Genomic DNA, 21524 nt, shown 5'->3' with positions numbered 1-21524 from the left:
GTTGTGACCACCCTGCATTGGTTTGGGACACACCAAGCAGCCTGCTGAGAGTCAGGGTCTGCTTCTGTTAATGAGGGCACCTGGCAGTGGAGAAGTGGCTCACAGCAGAGTGGTGAGGGTAAGATCTTACAAGGGGAAAACAGCCCTTGATGTGGCAAGTCAGCTCTAGTTTTTCTCCTTCCCTCTGCTTCCCATTTTGAGCTTTAATGTTCTCAGACGTAAACCAAAAGTCGTTCTTGCTGCAGCAGAATTCCATGCTGCTCTGCTGCTGTGGGCATCAGTTTAATGACAAGAGGGATGCAGTTCCCTGGTGCTGTTCCCTGTCCCAGGCAGAGCCATCCAGTCAGTGCCTGGGCTGCCATTTTGTAAAGCAAGTGCAACTGGGGACAGTCAGTGCATGGACCTGTGGAGTGAAGGGACCGAGGGAGCTGTAGGACCTGGGAGGGGGTGATCCCCCCCCTCTGTAGGGCAGGGGGTGTCTCGTGCCCTCCAAGGCTGGGGCAAACAGCTGAGTTGTCAGGCAGGGCAACAGCACCGTGGGAGAGAAGGGAGTCATTTTTCCTGAGACACTAGAGTCGTGTGTTCCTTGAGCCCTAGTGAGCACTGATCCTTGTTGGGAAGGCTCCCCCAGAGCTCACGGATCACTGGGACTGCTACAGGAGTCCTTGCAAGCCTTCTTGGGTTAAGGAGGGGCTGAGGCAGCTGTGGGACAAAGTGCTGTGCCTGGGGCACTTGGCAGCCTCTGGGTGCTGCCTCTCAGGGTTTGCCCCTCCTTGACAAGGCATGTTTGAGTGGGAAGACTTAGAAGGCAATTATCACTGCAGGGCTGTTAAATGTCCATTTGACAGTGACAAATGTGTTATGCTCCATTTCACAATCTTTGGGAGCAAACGTTCTCCATTCTCTCAGTATCTCTGATTCCCCTGGGGTCATCTCTTTGCCCAGGTGTCTCGTTCCTGAGCTGTACGTGTACCCTCAAATCCTGCTGTATGGTAAATGCCAGCTGAAGGAGCCATATGAGAGGAAGTTCATCATTGGGAATCCCACTGACCTTCCTGGCTGCTACAGGCTTATTCCCCAGGTTTGGCATCACATCCACCTCCTCCTCTCAAATATTTCTGAAGAGAAAAAAAGGTTTTAGGGGGGAAAAGGGTTTGGATAAGACCTTGCTGGCTTCTTTTCAGTCTTAAAGATCTGCTGAGAACAGGATCCTACCTGAATGTAAACTTTAGGATGCAGTTTAACCTCCTGAGGAAACAGTTTATGTTCTAGTCTTCAGGGTGTTTTCTTGTGGGAGATCTTAGAGGGTTGTGAAAAGCTGCTGCATCTACAGACACCAGTGCCTGTGCTGGCAGCCTCCTTGCAGGACCCCCTGAGAATGCTAAGCCTACAATTCTTGCATCTTGTTTGTGCCTTTTACCTTTGTCCTGGGGATTTTTAAAAAATGTGTGTAAGTTGCTGTTGCAGGGGTGTTCAGGAGTCTAAAGTTTCTTCAGAGGTCCCTCTGAAGTTGCATTTGATTCTGTCCCTTCCAGAAATGCGAGGAGGACTCTCCTGTGCTCTACTCCAGCCCCAAACCCTATGGGATTGTCCAGCCTCGCAGCACTGTAGAGATTCCAGTTATAGTCAAAGTCCAAACACTGGGCGAGCATCGCACCAACGTTCTTGTCGGCGTGTTCGGGGATGAGAGAAACCCACGGGTGAGCGCAAGGGGAGATGTGTGCCTTTGTGCAACTGCTCCTGGCAGGGTGCAAAGGGCACAGGGATTCTTCCGGGGAAAACAGGCACAGGCTGCTGAGGAGAAGGACAGGAGGGATCGGTGGCACAAACAGCTCATGCCTTATAGGTGGTAATCTCAGTGTCTGACACAGAAGGTAGTTCATCTAAGCTGGAATCGAGGATGATTTTAGTTAATTATTCTTTAAAATGCTATTAACTTTGGAAACATCTGTTTTAAAATGTCATCTCTCTGAGCACAAAAGAGGATGTCAGTAGACTTCTGGGAACCTTGAGCTTTCTGTAAAAGAAGGGAAAGCTGGCATCTGAAGAGTAGTTGCAAGGATTTAAACTTCTATTAAAACATAAGGAAATGAGGATGCCAAATTCCCTGGATGGCATCAAACACTGAACCTGGGCCATTGTGGCACTGCACGTAAATCAGTCAACAGGAAGAACAGGCAATGCAGGCTGCGCCAGGGAGCCTGAAGTTTGACAAAACAGTTGCTTTCAACTATCACGCTGCTTCCCTTCAAGAGGAGGGTTTCTCCCCACCAGAATAACCAGTTGTTTAACTGTCAGCCTGGTCTTTAAACTAGAGATTTCTTGCAAAGCTCTTACCTTTGGGCCAATAATTTGTAGTTTGAAAGGTTCTCTTACCTTAATCCTTTTAAATATGGAGGTGAATATGTAATTTTCTTTTTCCCCAAAAGCCCAGCTTTTCAGGTGGAGAGTGGCAGCTGTCCCTAAAGAAATAACTTGAGCAGGGTTGAGCTGTTTAAGCTTTGTTTAGATTTTCCTGTTGTGGTTTGTTTCGTTTTTTAAAAAATCTTTCTTGCCTGCTTCCTGGAACAGAGAATAGAACTACAGAGCTCTGGATGCCTGGCAAAAATCCGCCTAAGTGATCGCAAGATAGACTTTGGCGAGGTCCCATTATTACAGCCTACTTCACGAAGCCTTACCCTCTTGAACAATGGTCTCGTCCCTGTAGACTTCAGGCTAGAGATCGTAAGTATCTGTGGGGCTGTTTTCCAGGGAAATTGACTGGTCAGTAGCAGCCATGACATGGTTTTTACATGCAAGATTTCCATATTGCCCTGTGTGAGAGGAAGCAAGATACTCCAATACTCCATCTGAGCGAGGCAAGAGGAACCTGGCTCTGGAGTGGTGTTAGCTGGGGCATCCCTCAGTGAAGTCAGGTGCAGAGATGTTGGAGCAGAAATTAATCTGGATTGTGTTGACAAGTTCTCCCTTAATTTTATCCTTTGTCTTTAGCTGTGCGTGTCACATTTTGGAGCTCCAAGACCAAGAGAAACCTGTGGTCCTTTGCTCCCCAGAGAACGTGGATTTCCCTATGGTTCCCTGTTCCATCTACATTTGCTTTGTGCCAAACTGCTGTTAGTAGTAGAGAGCAGGGTGTGAGGTCTGTCCTCAGACTGCTCGTGGGGAGGCAATTTTCACACCTCCTGTGGCTCAAGCCAGCCAAAGATGTGTGGGGGTTGTGCACCCCCACAGCCTGTGATCTCTGTGCCGTTGAAGAGCATCTTTGGGGACCAGCTGCAGAGAAAGGCTGTTTAATATTGGAGGCTGCATAGGGCAGAAGGAGCTGGGGCTGCTCCCCTGGCAGGAAGGGCTTGTAGGCTGGGCCTGGGCCTGGGGCGGGGTGGGATGTCTGCTGGAGGGGGAGATCTGTGAGAGGCCTGAGGTTTGTTCTTCTTCATGCTGGGTGTGTTGGACTTGTGGAGTTGGTTAAAACCTGATCCTAAGGACTTGTTTGTGGCCATGGGTAAAGCGTCAGGCCGTGTGGGAGAGTCCAGCCACAGCCTCCTGGGCCAAGGAGGAGGGGTGTGAATTTTCATCTTGCTGCTTTTCCAGCTGTTTGGGGGATAAATGTTACCCTGAAGTGAGGGGGTTTTTCCAGGGCAGTTTTCCCTGACTCCACAATGGAATTTTGCTTCCAGCCTCTGCAGGGAGCAATGCACCTTAGCTGGGTGGTTGTGGTGTGTAAAGGATGGGTTTCACATGCTCCTAGCAGGGCCAGACCTGCAGAGCTGTGTCTGTACAGCTGTGCTGGTGCAAGGCCTTTCCTCCCTCCCCGGGACAGCTTCCAGCTCTCTTGCCCAATCCGTGAAGTCCATGAGAAACCAGAGAACAGGAGTTCTTGGGAAGAGTGGGCCATGCCCACGGAGCACACATTGTCCAGTTTGCTTTCTGCTTCCTGCTTTCCTGCTCTGCTCTAACCATTTGGAGGTGACTTTTCCAAAGCAGAGGGCACTGGGACATCTCTCTACAGCTGATGATTGGCGGGAAGTGAGGGCTTCAGTCCTTGAGGGGATGTTGAGAAGCACTGATGGCCCCTTGGGAAAGAATAGTTTGGTGTTGGGGTATTGCTCAACTGGTTTTGCAGAGATATTCTTCAGGCTCTCAGCAGTGTCCTCCAGCCATGTGGTTTCTGCAGTGGGATTTGAGCAGTCATGGCTTCCTCTGGCCTTGAGCCTTTGTGAGAAGCCAGGAGAGAGAAAGCAGCTTTCCTTGGCCCACACTCCAGAGAAAGACTGGGGAAGGCACACTCTCCTGAGGATAAGCATCCCTTGGGTTGGGCAAAAGTGGGTTAATTGGGTGAGTCCGTTAAAGGAGGGGAAAATGCAGGTTGTATGAGCTCTGCTGTTGCCCTGTACTGTAGCTTAACTTTAGGGAAATTAAGCCTTTAGGATTTTTGTCCTCCCCTCTTTGGTCTTTCTTTTCTCCTATCCCACAAGACACCAGGGTGGATGGTTTCCATCCTAAATGCATATTATGCTTGTCTTACAGGATCCCACACCCCACTGCTTTGCCGTTGAGCCCGAAGAAGGAGTGATCCCTGCTAGGGGCAAGGTTCCTGTGACTGTCACAGCAGCCCCGAATGACACTCGGCTTTTTACTGGCAATGTCCAGCTGTTCATTGGGAACAGCCTTTGGACCTCCTGTGTGCTGGAGGTTTTGGGCACTGGCACCACATTTGTCACAGACAAGCCATTAACCCCAGAGCTCAACTTGGGGTACCAATTCAGGTAGGAGATCTCTCCACTCCCACCTCTCCTCCTGTCTCAACATGGAGCAGTTTTGCTGTAGTCTGTCAGGCAAGATCTTGTTCAGTGCTCAAAGCCCTGACTCCTTCCTTGAAGGCAGAGGTTCCTTTAGAAACATGTGATGGCCAGTTGAGAGTTGTTAGACACTCTCAAAAGCCACTGACAGGGAAACCAGTTGCTAAATTGCCACTGAATTGTCTTTCGTTCTAATACATTGATGTCCTCACTTGATGAAGTAATGATCTCACAGGCTGCCCCGGAGCAAAAGGTTCCCAAAATGGTGCCCAGATGAGGCGGTCCCTCCGTGTGGCTGAGGGACCAAGGGAAGATGGCATCACATCCTTCCCCTTCCCCTTCCCCTTCCCCTCCAAATGGCACCTTCCAGGCAATCAGGGGCCCTGGGAACAAAGAGACAGGAGGGTGACAACCCTCACCTGAAGGCAGGAGCCCACAGAGCAGTTCCAGAGGCAGAGTTGCCAGCAGAGTTTGCAAAGTTCGCTTCCAAACAGTTTCTAATTGCAAAATGAAGTTTCTACAAATGACTACCAGTGCTGCAAAACCAAGGCTGCTACGAATGAGAGAGGCCCTGCTGCCCTGGTTTCCTCTCCTGGAGCAGGCAGACAATTTTTGCCAGCTTGCTGGGGTCATCCAGAAACTGCCTCTGAGCCAGCTTTTAGACATGCCTGCAATCATAGCCCCACACACAAGGTCCCCAAGTGCAGGGTCTCAGAGATTCAGTCACAGTTTCAGGCACAGATTAATACAAAATACAGCAACAGCATGAATCACCCCAGAACAAACATTTTGGAGGAAAACACCACGTCCTGTTAGCCTTGCCTGGAAAATGCTACATTACCATTATAAGCATATTTCTCTTTGCAATAATGACATCAGAAGGGCAGCTCATCAGACACCATTTCTGGTCCACATTAAGAGCTGGAAATGAAGACAGTCTCCAAGCTACTAACACCTCAGGTTGCTCACTGGGAGCAATCTGATGACCAGGGAAATAGCGATTCCCATACTATTTTCCATCCTGCCTTCTATTCTAGCCACCTTCCCTGTATTCGTCAGTTCAAGCTAACAAATAGAGGCAACCGTGTGCATTGGCTCTCGTGGAAAGCGAAATGCTACAGCCCACCTAAGGGGAAGGACCAGAGTGTCTCAGCCCTCAGCAGCCCCAAAGATGCTTCCCAGAGCCCCAAACGTGCCGCCCCCGTGTTTGAGGTGGAGCTACCGACGGGGACACTGCAGCCAGGCGAGTCTGTGGACATGGTGCTGCGAGGCTTCTCCCACATCTCGCAGGTGAGGTCCCCACCACGGGCTGAGCCTGGGGAACCATCAGATCCCCTCCCCTGGGCTTGTCCCACATCCCTTGACATTTGCCTGGGGAAATGAGGAGGGGCCTTCACAAAACTGGTTTAAGACCACACGTTTCTGTGGCAGCACCAGTTGCTTTCCCTGCTGGCCACCACCAGACCAGCTAAGACTTTACTGTGATTCCACAGCTACCAAAACCCAGTGCTGATCCCAAAGTAGGGGTGGAAGGAAATACTGCTCTTTTGGGGCAAGCAGTATTGCATGCTGAGTCAGCAAAGAAGGGTAGAGAAATAAGTTACACTTAGACTAGGAGCCCAAAAAGAAAGTGAATGAAACAAGTGCCAAGTGCTTTATCTGGGGTAAGCACGGAGTAAAACAAAAGCCATGTGAAGGGAGGGAGTTTCTCACAAGTGCCTTTTGTGGTTATTGGGGTGTAGTGTTACAGGCAATTGAGCACAGAATAAATAAGCTGCATCACAGGAAGAAAAAGGGGCAGTGACTGTAACTGTGGCAGGAATAGGGCCCGTGGTGGGTGGTGGGTGCTGAGCCAATTCAGGGCATTTGCAGGGTGCCCTGCCACCACCCACTGCTGACAAGTGACTCTTGCATGCAGGAGGTGCAGGATTATGTGTTCTGTGAAGCTGCCATTGAGATACCCAGCCACAAAGAGAAGATAATAGAAATAATCATTACCTGCAAGTTCATTCACCCCTCTATAGAAGCATCAGCCAGTCAATTCTCTTTCCGGGTGGAGAAGGTAAGTCTCTGGATTGCATCCTGGCATTTAAGAGCATGGCTGAGGGGGCTGTGTGCTTGTGTTAAAGCCCCTCTTTACCCTTCCTGAGACACTCTGTAAAGTGAGTGAAGATGCTTTTAGAGATGAGACTGGTATTTAACGTCCCCAAAGTAAAATTGCAGTTACAGCTGCACTGCCAAGGAGATGGTGGCACTTCCAGAGAAATGCCAGTTTCTCTGCTCACTGTAAAGGGAGGCTCTGAGGATCCTCCAAGGCCCGGTGATGTCTGTACACTGATGCTGTAGGGAAGCTGGGAGAAATGGACATTCCTGTGAATTCCTCAGGCTGACAAGGAAAAACCCATCATCTCCTGTGTCTCTTTGGCTTCTCTGCTGTTGGCATGGATGCTTTGTGGTATAGCTATATGGTACAGCTCTGTGCAGTTTCCTAAGCCTCAGCTGCTTGTAAGGACCCCCAGACATCCTGCAGCTGCAGTGCTGATAACACTGAGGCAGAGCAGATGCCCTTTAGTCTCTGGATCCCAACTCCAGCATCATCTTTCTGTCTCCTGCAAGTTGTCTGAAAAAGAGAAGATGGTTCATGATTTGGTTTCTGTAGTTTCAGGTGTCTCCTCTGGTTGCCAGGCTTCCACTGAAGTACAGAATCCCTGGAACAGGCAGTTCAGATGTAATTTAGAAGCTTTTCAGCTCTCCCTGATTCTGCCTGGGTTCTGCTCGATGCCACACACACAAACTGATTTATTGCATACTACGGCACAGCACCTGTTTGATATCAGTACATCCAGAAGTAGTTCCCCAAAGTCTCTGGTTTCTCTAAACCATGCAGGAAGCCCAGCACAATGCATAGACAGGAAAGAAGAGCCTGGGCTGATCATAGCTTTGAGACCACAGACACCTTGTCCCTGTAGCAGGGCTGCAGGACACATGCTGCAGGCAAACTGCTTTTTGAGGCTGCTAGAGCCAATAAGGTTGTGAGAAATGACTCTGTGCGTGTGAAGATCATCTAGTGCTGTTCTGCCCAATAGAGAGACAAATCTGGAGGCAAATGGTCTGGATTCACTTTCTGCTTTAGATCTTTGTTCAAGCAGCCACCTCCTCTCAGGGGCCTGTTCCCTCATCTGTACGTGGGAGTGTTTCCCTGTCCTCCAGAGGATGCTGTGGTTTCTAAAGATGAGAAGCATCTGCTATAAAGAAAAACCTCCTGGAAGGGTAGAAACAAATAGAAAGGGTAAACAGAAATGTATGCACTTCTGGGGCTGAAAAATGTGAGATGCAGCAGAAGCAGAAGGAGGTCTGTGGCTGGCTGAGGCTGTTTTTCCTTCTCTCCTGTTTCCATAGAAACCCAGTGATGTCCTGACGCTGCAGTACCAGCCTTTGGCTTTAAAAAACACCTGCCTGCTGCCACTGGACCTTATGCTGGACTTGGAGCAGCCATTCCTGGTCTGTGATGAGGACCAGAAGCCCCTCCCTGACGGCCAGGTGAGCAGCCCTGGACTCCTGCAGTGGGGTCTGAAGAGGAGGGATGTGGTGGTGCCTTTCTGTTGGGAGCTCCTTGAGTCAAGAAGTTTATTCTGCAGTATCAGCAGTGGGCTGGCCTGAGCTGCATCAGCAGAGCTGCTGAAGGAATCAAAATCTTATGTGAATTGAGAAGATCCATCCTGGCTTTAAGGCACAGGGAGAAGGGAGCAGGCAACTGGGTCTGGGCAAGCCATGCAGTAAAGGTGTCTCCTGGAAAGCATGCCAGCTCTCCAGCAGCCACCCCCTTGTATTGGGGCTGAGCACAGAAACGTGGGCCTGAGGGAATCCTGGACTAGACTGTGGTGCCTGCAGTCAGACCCCTGCTGATAAGAAATGAACTATGAACTGAGAATCCCATGCTGGGGTCACACTTTGAGCATTTGCTGTTTCATGCTGTCGAGACCTTGGGACATCATGCCACAGGTGATTAATTACTGTTTGTGTCCTTGCAGCCTGTGACAGTGGGTGTAGGGGAGACCTGTCATCTCTACATCGCATTTGACCCAGCTTATAAACTGGATTTTAAGAGCTGGAAAATAGAGAAGGTTCTGAAGATAGACATGGTCAGGGGCCATCCTTTTGTGGAGCGTATCACCCTTCGGGGAGAAGTCCACTTCCCAAGTCTCCGAATCCAGCCCGGCACCCTGGAGATTGGCTGCATCGTGGCTGGCACTGAAGAAGTGCGTTCTCTGAAGATCACCAACCGCAGCCCACTTCCCGTCGAGTACCACTGGTCATTCCATTCGGACAGCCAGGTGAACAAGTTGAGGTATGTGCACCTTTGTCCTCTCCCTGAAGCTCTTCTTGCTGGTGTCCTGATTGTACTTGGCAAAGAACAAAGCTGTTGGCCTAGGATCTGACAAATAACGCTGACCAGCCGTGGTCAGGCTGGATGCTCAGGGAATAGGTTTTCCAGCAGTTTGGTGCTGCCTAGCCCCCATAGGGGTTTCCCCTGGGAAGGAAAGCTGGGGTGAAAGCTGCTTTCTCTGACCTCTGTGGCCTGAGGCAGTGTCCACCTTGATGAAGGGCTCCTAGTCCCAGCTCCCACAGTGCTGCTGGAGGCCCTTCTGGCCCCTCTGCTTTGGGATGGGTCCTCTCTGCAGGAGCTGCTCTCTGCTCCTTGCCTTCCTCCCTTGCACTGTGCTGCAGGATGCCCAGAAAGTCCAAGACCAGAGAAAGAGCCACTTAGTGCCTGGGCTGATGCTGAACATCTTGTTACCTTCCCTTTCCTTCTTTGCTGAGACAACTCCTTTAGTGCCAGGACAATTTCATTCCCAGGGGTCAGTGTTCAGTGGACACCTTGGATTCTTCACTCCCTTTTTTTGTGACACTTGTTACTCATTTTGACTTTTCCCCACTGCAACATGTCCCTTATGGGTTCTGAACTGCTTGGCAGCAGGACTTGCTCATCACATCATCTCCTATCCCTGCCTCCCAGAGAGTTTCTGCTTTAGAGTGAAAAATGTCATTGTCTGGGCATCATGGTCCTGGGAAGTTGCCTCAAACCATTCATTCAACTAAAGACAGTGGGCTAGATGATTAGGGATCTCTCGGGGGCTATGATGAGAGAGCCCCTCATCCAGAAATGAAGCCCAGCCTTAGATAACAGGCTACATAGCAAAAGACAGTGATTCTTTGGGGAGCAGGTCATTACAGGCCCTGAATGCCTGTCTGGGAACGGAGCATCCAGGTCGGGTTTGACTGTGTGGGGAGCACTTGCAGCTCAGCAGGGTGACAGGCAGGCACGGCTTGACTGTGTCCCTCACGTGGCATTAGAAACACAAGCAGAGTTACCCTGAGCACCTGCTTCAATTTAAAATGGGGAATGTGACCTGAGTCCCCTGGGAGTGTTGGAAAATGTCAGCCAACCCCCCAGCAGTGTCAGGGAAACATTCCTGATAAATACCTGGTGGAGCTGCAGAGTTTCTGGCATTGGGCACTGGGGGGGTTGTGCTGGCTCGTCACTGGCTGGGTCTGCCCCTTGGTGCCTCAAATCTCACCTTTTTTCTTGCCTTCTCTGTCTTTTCCTCTCTCACTGTGCTTTTTGCATCCCCACAAGGTGTTAATCCCTGTCCTCTCTAGTTGCTCAATGCAATCAGTTGCAGCTGCTGCACTGCTGCTCCCTCAGTGTCATCCCTGGGCTGCCCTTAGAACAGACCTGCTCCAGCCTGGATTGGGATGGGCTGGATCGAACCGTTTGTCAGGTCAACGTGCCAGCACCCACCCAGGGGCTGCATCCTGAGCAGGAGCTGCTCGTGCAGGTGTCCCTCCCTCCCTCTGCAGGTCCCTGTTCATAGTTATGTTGTTTTCCAGATATGAGCCTTACCCACCTAAATTCAAACCCCAACCACCAAAGGGGAAGAGAACCTATTTGGGTTGCCTGTCATCTCAATGGAGACAGTTCAAGATTGGAAGGGAGGAGGCAGCCAGAACCCTGAAAGAATTGCAGGATTTTAACCAATCTTTAGGAACAGAGGTAGATTTTCTTGTACACCTACTGCTTGTGTTGCCTCCCCAGCCTGCCACCAAGAAGCCATGCTCGTGCTGACCTCCCTTTTTGCTGCCCTGCTGTCCTGTGCCCTGACAGTGGGCTGGGCAGCAGGGCCAGTGGCTGGACATGGGGTGAGTGGGAGGGAGAAACAGGAGAGTTTTCCTTGGAGAAGCTCGCTCAGATCCTACGGGCCTGTGTTGAGTGTGGGATTTTTGCCTTGTTTCCTTCACAATGTAAGATGAGGCTTTTAGCTGCAGCATCATGGTAAGACCTCCGGCTTCCTTGCCAGAGCAAGCTGTGATGAGTCCTGATCTCCATGTACCCTCTTCCCAGCCCAGCCAGACTACCTGTTTCCAGGTGTCTGCTTTCACCCGAGAGCTGGTATTGCACTGGTGGCCCTGAAGCTGTCTTATAACCTGAGACTTTGCAAAGTGGCTGTCTCTTCCTCCCAGCATAGAAAATGGCTTGTTTTTCAGGTGCAAATACAAGTGCCTGAACCCCCTCGCTTCCCACGAGAGTTGGTGGGATTCAGGCACTCCGTGGACATGCCACACACTCCCCTCGAAGTGGAGAAGGTAAGAGGGAATCTGTCTCACTTGCCCATTGTCAGTGTGGCAAGCAGGGCTGTAGCTCCCAGTCCCACTGGTGGCCCTCAGCATTGGCCACAGAGGGGCCTCACGTCCCTCCAGGCCCATCACAAAGTGCTGCTGGAGCCACTGGTTGCTGGAGAGGCAGTGCAGGACATGTTGTAGGGCTGCCCAAGGATGCTGTGCAGCACCTGCGGAGGGCATTGCTCCCCCTGGAACTCATCAGGTGGTCCATAGGAAATTTTTGCAGGAGCTTTTGCTGTAGCACCTTGAGAAAGCAGCATTTAAATCAGAGAGAGAGGGGAAGAGCCTCAGGAGTCAGATGAGCTGGGCCTTCGCTCAGCTCCAAGAGCTCTCGTTCTGAGTCTCCTCCTATTTTTTAACTGCTTTCTAAAAGCAGTTAAGAAATGCTTTTTAAAGGCAAGTTGTGCATCAGAGAGAATTTCTACTGCCAGGAGACATCCCAGTTCACTGTAATGTAATGTATTAATTAATGTGTTGATCTGTGAGTATGGGAGAAGATTTTCCCCATGGTCCCTCCACTGGTCAGTGGCATGGATGCGGGATGAGATCAGGGTGATTCTGGCTGTGTTTGGGGAATAGGCCCCTCCAGGTACAGCTACACTTTGCTCCAAGATGCTCTTCTGCATCCATTTCCGTGCTTAACACCTCAATCTCTCCTGTCCTCCAGGCTTTCAGTATCGTGCCAGTGTCAGGTGTGCTGCAGCCGGGAGAGAGCCAGCAGGTCTCCTTCACCTTCTTTGGCCACCTCAACACCATCTGCAATGTCACGGCGCTGTGCCACGTGGAGGGAGGCCCCACCTACGAGGTGGTGGTGACCGGAGAGGCCTCACGTGTCAGCTACTCCCTGAGCTCCCGGGAGATCGACTGTGGCTCTCAGGTACCACACACGTCCCCTGGCACAGCTCCTTCCTTGGGACCACGGCCAGCAGGTTCCTGCCCACCTTGGTCCAGGGCTCCCTTCCCTTCCCAGCCCCTTTGTTGGCTCTGGGGCTTGGAAGTACAACCTTTGAGGGACACATCTGGCATCCAAGCTGGTTTAAAATGGCCATCTCCAAGCCTCTCCAAAATGCTGGGAGTGCCTCTTTTTCAGGGTACCTAAGACTGCCTCCTGGGGCAGGCAGGGTCCCAGTGGGGGTGCTCTGAGGGGTGTGTCCCTGAGACGTCCCTCTGCTCATCCATGCCTAAAGCCTGACCTCCAAGGAAATGCTCTTGTCTAAAGCTCTTGCTTAATCCACACAACAGTCAAGGGAAGAAGTTGGGCTTCCAGTCACTAGATTTGGAGAGACTGTCCCAGAATAATCCCCAGTTCACTCTTGTCCAGCTGAAAGCCTGTCACCAGATGACACAAGGAAAAACGACGCACCACAGCTTTGGTCACGATGAAGAGACTAATTTATTTTCTCTGACTCCAATCTTTTATAGTTCTCAAAAGGTGCCAGTGGATTGGAGGGTGAACGTGCCACCTCTCCAAGGACACTGGACAACCTACCTGTACATCAAATTTCTCCGCCTCTATGAAAGAATGCAAAACAATAGGTTGTTTACAGAAAGTTGTGTGGGAAAGTTCTCTACAAGAATGTAAACTCAGAAGGCTTTAGAAAACTCTTGAAAATCAGGGCGACAAAAGCCCACAGATATTCCCAGCTGCTGGCCCTGTGTTGCCCTGTGTGAGTCCCTTGTTGCATGTATGTTGCTTGCCAATACTTGCATGCCTTTTCTTCTGGAATGCCTCGGTGCTGTCTCTGTTTCTCCTGGCTGTTGGTGACCCCTCAGAGTGCAGAGGGCCTGTGTCCCCTGGTTCATTTATTGCTGGCCCTCCCATGGTTGTTACCAGACCTCTGTGTGCTGCCAGAGCTCCCTGGTCCTCTGCAGGTGCCCTGTGCCTGGGGGTTCCCCAGGTTCCCAAGTGCTCATTTCTCTGTCCCTGCTCCCATGATGTGTCTGCTTCCAAGCCCAGGAGAGAGGAAGGAGATTCCCAGCAGCAGGCCTGGGTCTGTAACTTCCTGCTCCTGTGCCTTCTCTCCAGATGTTTAATGAAATTCATCACCGCACAGTCACCCTGGCAAACACTGGCAAGCCTGAATTCAACTGGGTGCTAAAGCCTAGCACTGCCGACCAGCGTCTGCCTGGCGTGTTTCTGGTCAAGCCCACCACTGTAAGTAGCACAAGGGACTGACCCCAGCCCTGTGCCAGGTGGCCCAGGAGAGTTAAAGGGAAAAAAGAGGGGGTGGGGTGGAAAGGGGGAAAAAAGTCAGAGGGGAAAACCCCAAACCCAGCTCGGACAGAGACAGGGCTGTAAGCAATTTCTGCTGGGGTCAGAGCAGGTCAAACAAGGGCCCTCCTGATCGACTCCCCCATGGCCTTGCCTGGTGGGTGGCTCTGCTGTCAGAGGCAGACACGGGCGGGAGGCACAAGTGTGCTGGTGGTCACTGTCCTGTCCCGCTGTAAGGGGAGTAGAGGAGAATTCTTTTTGATAGATTTCTCGGACGAAAATAAGGCACAAACGCAGCAAGTATTGTATCTGAAAACTGTTCATTGATAAAGAAAGGGCATGGTCCCGACCAGAGGGGGATAGAAGAGGGAGCAGAGAGAGAAAATGAGAAACGGAGAGAATAAACAGAGAGGACAGGGATAGAGTGTTACTGCTAGAACGCTGGGGTGCTCTGTCGGGTCCTGCTCGGCAGATGGAGCATGTGCAGTTGTCCTAGTGATGTAACTTTTCATTTGTAACTTTTCAACACATTCAACAAGTTTCCATTCCTTCATTGGTTAAATGTTAATACTACATCAACTCTTCACCAACACTGGTATCACAACACAACGTTCTCATTAAAAGAACTCTCAACTTTAGTAAAACTTCTTTTACAAAAGTCAGCATTATAGAACACACGGTATTTAACAATTGTGAAAGCCAACACTGTAATATGTTTATCACAAAGGTGAAGTGGTCTGATGGTTTCTTCTAGATGAGAACCTGTCTCCTCAGCCTGTCTGTCCCCTGAGCCATCCCCCATCAAACACTGGTGCATTCCCTCCCTCTTCTCCTGTCCCTGCAGGGCTCCATTGCACATGGCGAGAAGCAAGTGCTGAAATTCTCTTACATGCCGGGATTACCAGGAGCCTTCAGCAGGACTTACCAGCTTAAAGTGGGTGACCTGGACCCAGAAAATATCTGCCTGAAAGGAGAAGCGTCCTTTCCCATGATCAGTGTGAACCTGCCCTGGAACATCAAAGGTGAGCACAGCCTGTCTGCCCCCAGAAAGGGCCCCTCTGGTTTTGTTCCCTACCATATGCCCATAGGGCAGCTCATGCCAACCTCCACCGAGCCTGGAGGGTTGCAGGACTCCCAGACCAAGTCAAGCCCTCTGGTTGCTTCATGAGTCCTGAGCAGAGGATCCCATGTGGGCTTTGTCCCAGGAACCATCCTGCAGAGCTTGCCAGCACATCTGGCAGGGTCCTGAAGGATGATGGCTAGACTGAAAGGCTTGGGAAAGCTGTAAGAGAGGCTGGCAGGGCTTCTGGCAGGGTTGGATTTGTGTGACATTGCAGGGGATGAGATTCAGAGAGGAACAGCAGCATCCAGTTTCCATAGATGGCTTGAGGGATTTCTTTCTGGAAGAAACCAGTGTTGGGAGGCGGGGACTTCCCAGCTTAAATGGGACTGGCACTTTGCTCACACTTCTCTTTGTGGATGTTTTCTTCCTTCAGGAAATGAAAAAGATGAGATCACTAAGAGTCAGACCTCGAAGACTCGGGATCCGAAGACTCAGGGCCTGAAGCCCCACATCCCTCGTTCTGGCATTGTAGTAAGAACAGCTGCAGCCCCGTTTAGCACATGCCACCCTCCCCATATCACCTGAGCCCCTGGTAGCCCACAGCAGCTCCCCGGTGCCCTGATGGCACCTGGGACCTCCCTGCCCACCGACAACCTGTCGGTGACAAGCTGTGTCACTCCAGCATTGCCCCTAGGGCTGCCACTCTGCTCATGGTCTCTTCTGGGGCTGCACCAGCTTCCTGGCTACCCTAGGGAGAGGTCCTGAAAGCCATGCTCCAGGGATGGAGTTGATGGTGCTTTCAAGGAGATGCATGTCATTGCTGGGGAGTTTGTTGGTCCCAACCCAAGCCCTGCCAGATTTACAGACCCAAACAGCGGCTGCCTGATTGTGCCCTGGGGCTGTGCTGGCAGTGCTCATCTCCAAGAGGCACCAGCTTCTTCTGGTTCCCTTTCCAGACAGTTTTTGTCCAAGCTGCCTCGGTACTGGCTGGGGGCAGGCAAGTATCTGGAGCTCTGGAAGGTTCCTGGCTGGTCTGTCTGCCTGGCCAGATCAGCTTTGCTAACAGTGTCTGGGCAGGCAAAGATGCTGGAGTTACTTCCCTGGAGATGAAGTCCTGCCTAAAGAGAGCAGGAGGTGTCACAGACACTGAGCAGCCAGACGGGAGGACCCCACACCCCCTCTCAACGAGAGCAGGGTGGGATCCTTTCTCAGGTGCAAGCTGGGCCTTGGGAAGGACCTTTGCTAACCCACCACTGTCTTCCCTTTCCTCAGTCAAACACTCAGCTGCAGATAGAGATGATGAGGATGCTGATAAAGAAGCCTTCTCTGGAGCTGCAGAAAAAGCTCCCATCCCATGCCCTGAAGAGCAGGTTCCCTGAGAAGGAGCTGTGCCAGCGTCTTGTCAAGTGAGTAGGGCCTTCCAGCCCCATCTCCAGGTGCCCCGTGGGGAGCACCCAGCCATGCCCCCTTCTCCTGAGAGCTCCTTGTGTCTGCAGAGCTGGGAATAGCCTGGACTGCAGAAAGGGTCTGGTCCCGGCGGCTGTGACACGCTACATGGGAGCGGCAGAGTGTCCTCCCTTCCCCAGCACCACGCTGAGCTTTGAACTGCTCAGCTCCCCACAGCTGTGGGGCTCTGTCCCTGGAGCTGGGGGAGCCAGTGCAGACCTTCAAGCCCTTCCAGACAGCATAAATTCTGTTCCTGCTGACTAGCTCTGAAAGAGACAACTCCCAGCTGATGTCTTGGTTCCAACTAACAGAACACACTAAACAAAAGGAGAAGGGAACTGCACATGTCAGAAACCCCTTTGAAACCCAAAATCAGATGGTTTGAATCCTGGTGGGGTGGCAGGGCTTATCTAGGTGACTTGGTCCCTCCCTTTGCACCATCATGATGCAGCACAAGCACGGGAGGCTTCAATTCAGGAAGAAGATGCTCTGCAGAACAGATCATGTGATCTGGTTGCAGAGCAATGAAGATTTCCTGTGCAGGCAAACCTTATTCCTAGACCCCAGAGCAATTTCACGCTCAGGCTGTACACCAGGCTAGGCAGTTCCACTGAGACCAGTGGAGGCCCAGTGGACTCATACTGGCTTTTCATGGCAGAGGAGCTGTGGCCAATGTCCATTTTAAACTAATTGTATTTTCTGGTACCATCAGTAGCTGATAAAACCTAGGACCTGCACTCCTCCTGACTTCCCAAAGTCATTGCCAGGTGGTCAGGCCATGGGTTTCATGGGCTTGAGCTGAGATTTTACAGCAGTGAATAAAGAAATTGTCACTGCATTTGTATCCTCTGTCCACTTGGACATGTAGCCATGCTTAAGGACTGTGGTTTAAGGACTGTCCTTACTCCTCCTTGCAGAGTTAACCTGCTCGAGTATGTCCTGGACATGGGCCCTGTCCTGAAGGGTTACACTGAGACACACACTCTGAAGATCACCAACCCTGGGCAGATCTATGTGTCCTTCCAGGTCAATGTGTCTGTCCTGCGGGACACAGGTAAGCAGTGCTGGAGACACTTCCTGTGGCCTTGAAGGCGGTGTCTCAGACAGATTAGCTGAAGCCACTGAACCTGGGGAGGTTTCTGAGCTTTTTCTTCTCAGTGCCCCTGCTGGGAGCTTTAGAGGCAGAACTCTCCTGGCCAGCCATGCCCAGGGACCTGGTCTGCCTGTGACTGCCCTAATGCTTCTGTGCAGGGGCCAGATGGGCTCATCACCCTGGTCACCTCTCAGCATCTTCTGCCCTTGGCTCCCACGAGCATCAAGTTTCTTTGGGCACTCTGTGGGCTTGTTTTGCCAACCAGTGGGGTCTGCTGTGTTTTGGAAGTGCTTTGTTTGGAGTTCACACTGTCACAGCTCCTGTATTCAGCCTTTATTGAGGAAACAGCCTGTGAGATCCTCAGGTGGATCAAAAGAGGCTTCCATAAGAGGCCTTGAGGCAAGGCTGCGCTTCCATCACACTGTGCTCACTGTGTCTGAGGGGTGTTCAGGAGCACTCTTAAGTTTTTGTCCAGGTCACAGCACGGCGTGGGGCTTTCCCCAGACCTCTCAGCCAGGACACCTGTAAGGCTTTAACGTGCTTATGCACATTTTGTGTTTCGTGTCTATCTCAGCTGCTTTGTGTTCATCTGTTCAAGGTTTCAGTGTGGACCTGAACAAGATGGAGGACCTGCCCCCCAACCACACCGTGGCGTTTGAAGTGCGCTTTGAAAGTGCCCACCAGCCACAGGGTGACGTGGATGTGCTGCTGCCCATAAAGGTACCACAACTCTTGGGACAGGCAGCAGGCTGGGCACAGCAGCAGATGTCACCTGCACCCTCCACTGAATTCTCTGTCCTTCTCCAGGTGACAAAAGGCCCCACGTATAACATCCGCCTCCGTGCCACTGTGTCTGAAATGTCGCTCGACCTCTCCAAGAAGAGACTGCACTTCTCTGACATCCTTGTTGGGCAGTGCCAGGTCGAGACCATCCGACTCTACAACTGGTTCCGAGTAGCCTGCAAATGGTCCATCGAGCGTGTTCCGAAGGTAAAGCACAGGCGATGTTGAACACGTAACTTCTTGGTTGGGTTTTCTTTGTGACTCTTGCCCTTTCTGGTCCTGTGGCTGCCTGAGCACTTGGGTCTACAGCGTGTTTGAGGAAGCTTATGAGGGTCTGGATCAAGGCTGGTTTGCCTGGACCTGTTCCATTAGCTGATGCTTTGCTTTTCTGCCATCTTCACCCATTCCTCCTCCTCTGACAACAGTAGTTCCCTATCTGCTTGCCCTGTCTACAGGGCTTCCCTCCAGCTCTGGGCTTTGGGGCCACACTTGGTTTGGCTGTGGGTGCTCTCAGCACCGTAGCAGTGTCTCAGAGCACGAGGAGACCTCACACAATTGGTTTCTGTGCCCAGAACAATCACCTCAAATACATGACAGTACGTCAGAAGCGGCAGGCGCTGGAGGATGAGCCCTGTCCCTTTGAAGTGACGCCCTCCAAAGGAACCCTTGGTGCAGGAAAGTGGCAGAACTTGCAAATCCAGTTTACACCCGAGGCGGAGGTGAGATTGGCAGGTGTCAGCCCAGGAAGCCTGTCTGGCTATCTGGAAATGAGGGCCTGAGAGTGTGGTGCAGAGGTGCAGAGGTGGTATGAGCTCTGCCTTCACAGGGAGCTTTCTGCAAGCCCCGTACTCTGCGTGGCTCAGTTCAGCACACAGAGCACTCCCATGAGATGTGCTTGAAATGCCCGCAGGGAGCTTGTACAGAGAGCACCAGGGCTCTGAGGCTGCCCCTCAGCACATGGGGGGGATGTGTCCAGCTCCCCTCAGCCTCCCCCTTGCCTGGCTGTGTTTGCAGCTGCAACACTCGGTGCAGAGCAGCTGCCCACTCACAGAGGATAATCCTGGAATGGCCAGTCTGGGCTCATCCTGCTGCAGGACTGACAGACAAAACAGCCACCACACACCTTCCTGGGCATGGCAGGACAGTCTCCTATAGTGGTGTGCTGCCAGCAGTCCCTGGGGCTCTGGCCTGCCTGCACATTGCCATGCAGCTGGAGATTCAACTTAAAGGATGGAGCATTCCCAAAAGTAGTTTACCTGTGACCGCTGGGTCTCGGAAACTGGCAGTGTGTACCAGCATGGACACAAGTGCTTCTGTGCCCACAAACAGTCCCAGGGATCTTTTAATTGCTCAAGAGATGTAACCATCTTCTGTCTGGCTTTGACCAGAGCCGAGCACTAAGCAGAGAAGATGAGCCTTATTTCTAGCCAGCGAGAGCTCATTTGCCTCTCTCCTGGAGCTGGTGTTTGCCTGATGCAGCAGTGCCAGGACTGTGTCTGGACACTGTAACCCCGAGGGCCCTTCCCATGAGCGTTGCACTCCTGCGTGACCAGGTGAAAACACCTGACAGTCCGTCGTACATCCATCTGCTACCAAATACCCAGTTACAGTGCACACCAGGATTCATCCCAGTTACTCAGACCCAGACTACTACAGATGCTGTAGTCCCTAGCAGAAGTAAATATCTGGTTTCCATTCACCTTGGAGGGACTGATAACACCCTGACCTTGGGGCAAGCATTGTGGTATTTGGGGTCCTGTCACGTGGGACTTCATGGATGTGTTTTCTGCACTTTCCTCTTTTCAGAGCTCTTACAGGAATGAGCTGGAGCTTAACATTTGTGGGAGCAGCAGTCACTTAAAGCTGCACCTCTCAGGAGAAGGTCTGGAGCCACGGTTGGAGTTCAGCCCCCCAGCACTAAAGATGGGATGGATGCTGGTGGACAGTGATGGGCTGGAGGCCACAGTGGTGGTGAAGAACCCATGCAACTTCCCCATTGAGTTTTACTCCCTGGATTTTGATGAGCAGTACCTTGAGGAGGAGAAGGTGAGAAGGCAGATCTGGTCCCCACGTGCATGCTGCCCAAGCTTCACAGCACTGCAGCATTCCCAGGCTTGTGCCAGGGAGATGGAGGCAATCCCAGGGCAAAGCCAACTCTGCTGACATGCTGTGGGAGGACCTAAACTAAAGAGTTCATGTTGTTGGGAGGAAGGGAGGAGACAGAAAATGGGTTTGTTGAGTCTGTGTGATGAAAGGCAAGAAAAGGAATCTTGCATATGGCTTCTCTTCCCTACACACACAGATCCTGCGGATGGCAGTGGGGTCCGAGTATCAAAAGTGGTTTTTTATGCCTCCACGTGCCGTGGGTGAGACGCTGCCCCCAGAGGTGCTGGAGGACCATGAAGCACAGAGGAGGCCGAAGGCTCAACAGGCAGAGCTGAAGGCCATGGCAGAGGCCAAGGCCAGGGCTGAGGCTGAGGCCAAGGCCAAGGGCAAGGCAGCACCAGGTCAGAAAAACAGTGAGGGTTTGGCGGTGTCTGTTTTGACTGTGGTCACAGCTGGGACTCCAGCCCATACACCCTGAACTCTCTGTCACCTTGCTCTCCAGGGCAAGCCCATGCTTTTAGCAGCTGCCTGTTCCCCAGCTTGGTGGAGGAACTCTTGGCTGAAGGGCTGTGGCATCCTCTACCAACCCTGAGTGTAGACAAAGCAAGCTCCTATCTGCCTGCTATAGACTGGGGAAATAATCAGGATATTCCCTTGTGTCCCTTAGCCACAAAGACTAGGACTGGAGCAGTTCCTCAGCCAGCAGGACTAGGTCTAATATCACTGGCTCTTTTATATTTGCACCTTCCTAGCAACAAAAGAACAAGCTCATCTTGCTTTCACCAAGTCTCCTTTCCTGGGATCTGAGGAGATGGGGAGGATGGTGAGGATCAAATGTCGGCAGGAGGCTGACTTTTCCCCCTGGTTTGCACTGCAGCACATCGCAGGACTCTCACATTCTGTCCTGAGTCCATGCTGAAAGTGACTGGCAGTCCCATCTCTCGGGCTGTCATGCGCCACCTGGGCATTGACCCGTCTTCAGAGAGGCGTGAAGCGCAGCAGCACAGAGGGATTGTTGTCATCCTCCATGGGCCACCCCGGACAGGTATGTCAGCTGCATCCCAGGGCTGCAGGGAGAGGGGCAAGCAGGAGGAACGCATCCTGGTGGGCCATGGTGCTTAAGGCAAACTCCTCAGCTGAACAGGACATGGAGATGATCCTCTTGGCTCTAGACTTCAGAGCTTGTACCCACGCTGCAGCTGCCTCCCCCATGGCCTCCCCTGGAGGGACACTTGCTGTCCCACTGCCCTTTTAACTTTGAAATCTTGTTGGAGATTTTTCCAGGGCCTGTAGTCCCTGTAGTGCCTCCTGTGCCAGTGTCACCAAGCAGTCCCCCTCTCT

General features: G+C 51.9%; 2 protein-coding genes and 1 long non-coding RNA gene across 3 annotated transcripts; all 3 read left to right on the top strand.

Annotated features, from left to right (window-relative positions):
• Nucleotides 1–927: 927 nt before the first annotated feature.
• Nucleotides 928–4557, top strand: LOC128812874 (uncharacterized). Its single transcript, XR_008438860.1, has 4 exons — nt 928–1081; nt 1536–1700; nt 2572–2724; nt 4528–4557. It is a non-coding gene; the product is annotated as an uncharacterized LOC128812874 (long non-coding RNA).
• Nucleotides 4558–4668: 111 nt separating this feature from the next.
• On the top strand, nt 4669–8716 carry LOC128812890 (hydrocephalus-inducing protein homolog). The gene is made up of 4 exons (XM_053987541.1): nt 4669–4766; nt 5837–6089; nt 6718–6861; nt 8199–8716. The coding sequence occupies exons 2-4, from the start codon at nt 6057–6059 to the stop codon at nt 8457–8459; spliced, it is 438 nt and encodes a 145-aa protein (XP_053843516.1). The 5' UTR covers nt 4669–4766; nt 5837–6056; the 3' UTR covers nt 8460–8716.
• An 84-nt stretch (nt 8717–8800) lies between these two features.
• Nucleotides 8801–21305, top strand: LOC128812722 (hydrocephalus-inducing protein-like). Its single transcript, XM_053987300.1, has 15 exons — nt 8801–9147; nt 10692–10854; nt 11346–11444; nt 12148–12357; nt 13507–13635; nt 14537–14714; nt 15189–15286; nt 16028–16161; nt 17119–17255; nt 17893–18014; nt 18102–18284; nt 18650–18796; nt 19884–20123; nt 20380–20584; nt 21061–21305. Exons 1-15 carry the CDS (start codon nt 8939–8941, stop codon nt 21303–21305), a joined length of 2499 nt encoding a protein of 832 aa, XP_053843275.1. The 5' UTR covers nt 8801–8938.
• The last annotated feature ends 219 nt before the right edge of the window (nt 21306–21524 follow it).

This window comes from Vidua macroura, chromosome 11 (assembly GCF_024509145.1).
Source record: "Vidua macroura isolate BioBank_ID:100142 chromosome 11, ASM2450914v1, whole genome shotgun sequence".
Taxonomy (NCBI): Eukaryota; Metazoa; Chordata; class Aves; order Passeriformes; family Viduidae; genus Vidua; species Vidua macroura.
The sequence above is the reverse complement of the archived record's forward strand: the minus strand, read 5'-3'. Positions and strand labels throughout refer to the sequence as shown.

What these genes read in the sequence shown, in the direction of transcription:
- LOC128812722 (XM_053987300.1), top strand. Translation starts at nt 8,939, where the DNA reads ATGGTCAGGGGCCATCCTTTTGTGGAGCGTATCACCCTTCGGGGAGAA. An exon ending in TCCCTCGTTCTGGCATTGTA is followed by an intron (nt 15,287 to 16,027) that starts GTAAGAACAGCT and finishes CCCTTTCCTCAG; the next exon opens with TCAAACACTCAGCTGCAGAT. An exon ending in AGTACCTTGAGGAGGAGAAG is followed by an intron (nt 20,124 to 20,379) that starts GTGAGAAGGCAG and finishes CTACACACACAG; the next exon opens with ATCCTGCGGATGGCAGTGGG.
- LOC128812890 (XM_053987541.1), top strand. Translation starts at nt 6,057, where the DNA reads ATGGTGCTGCGAGGCTTCTCCCACATCTCGCAG. An exon ending in GCTTCTCCCACATCTCGCAG is followed by an intron (nt 6,090 to 6,717) that starts GTGAGGTCCCCA and finishes TCTTGCATGCAG; the next exon opens with GAGGTGCAGGATTATGTGTT. An exon ending in TCTCTTTCCGGGTGGAGAAG is followed by an intron (nt 6,862 to 8,198) that starts GTAAGTCTCTGG and finishes CTGTTTCCATAG; the next exon opens with AAACCCAGTGATGTCCTGAC.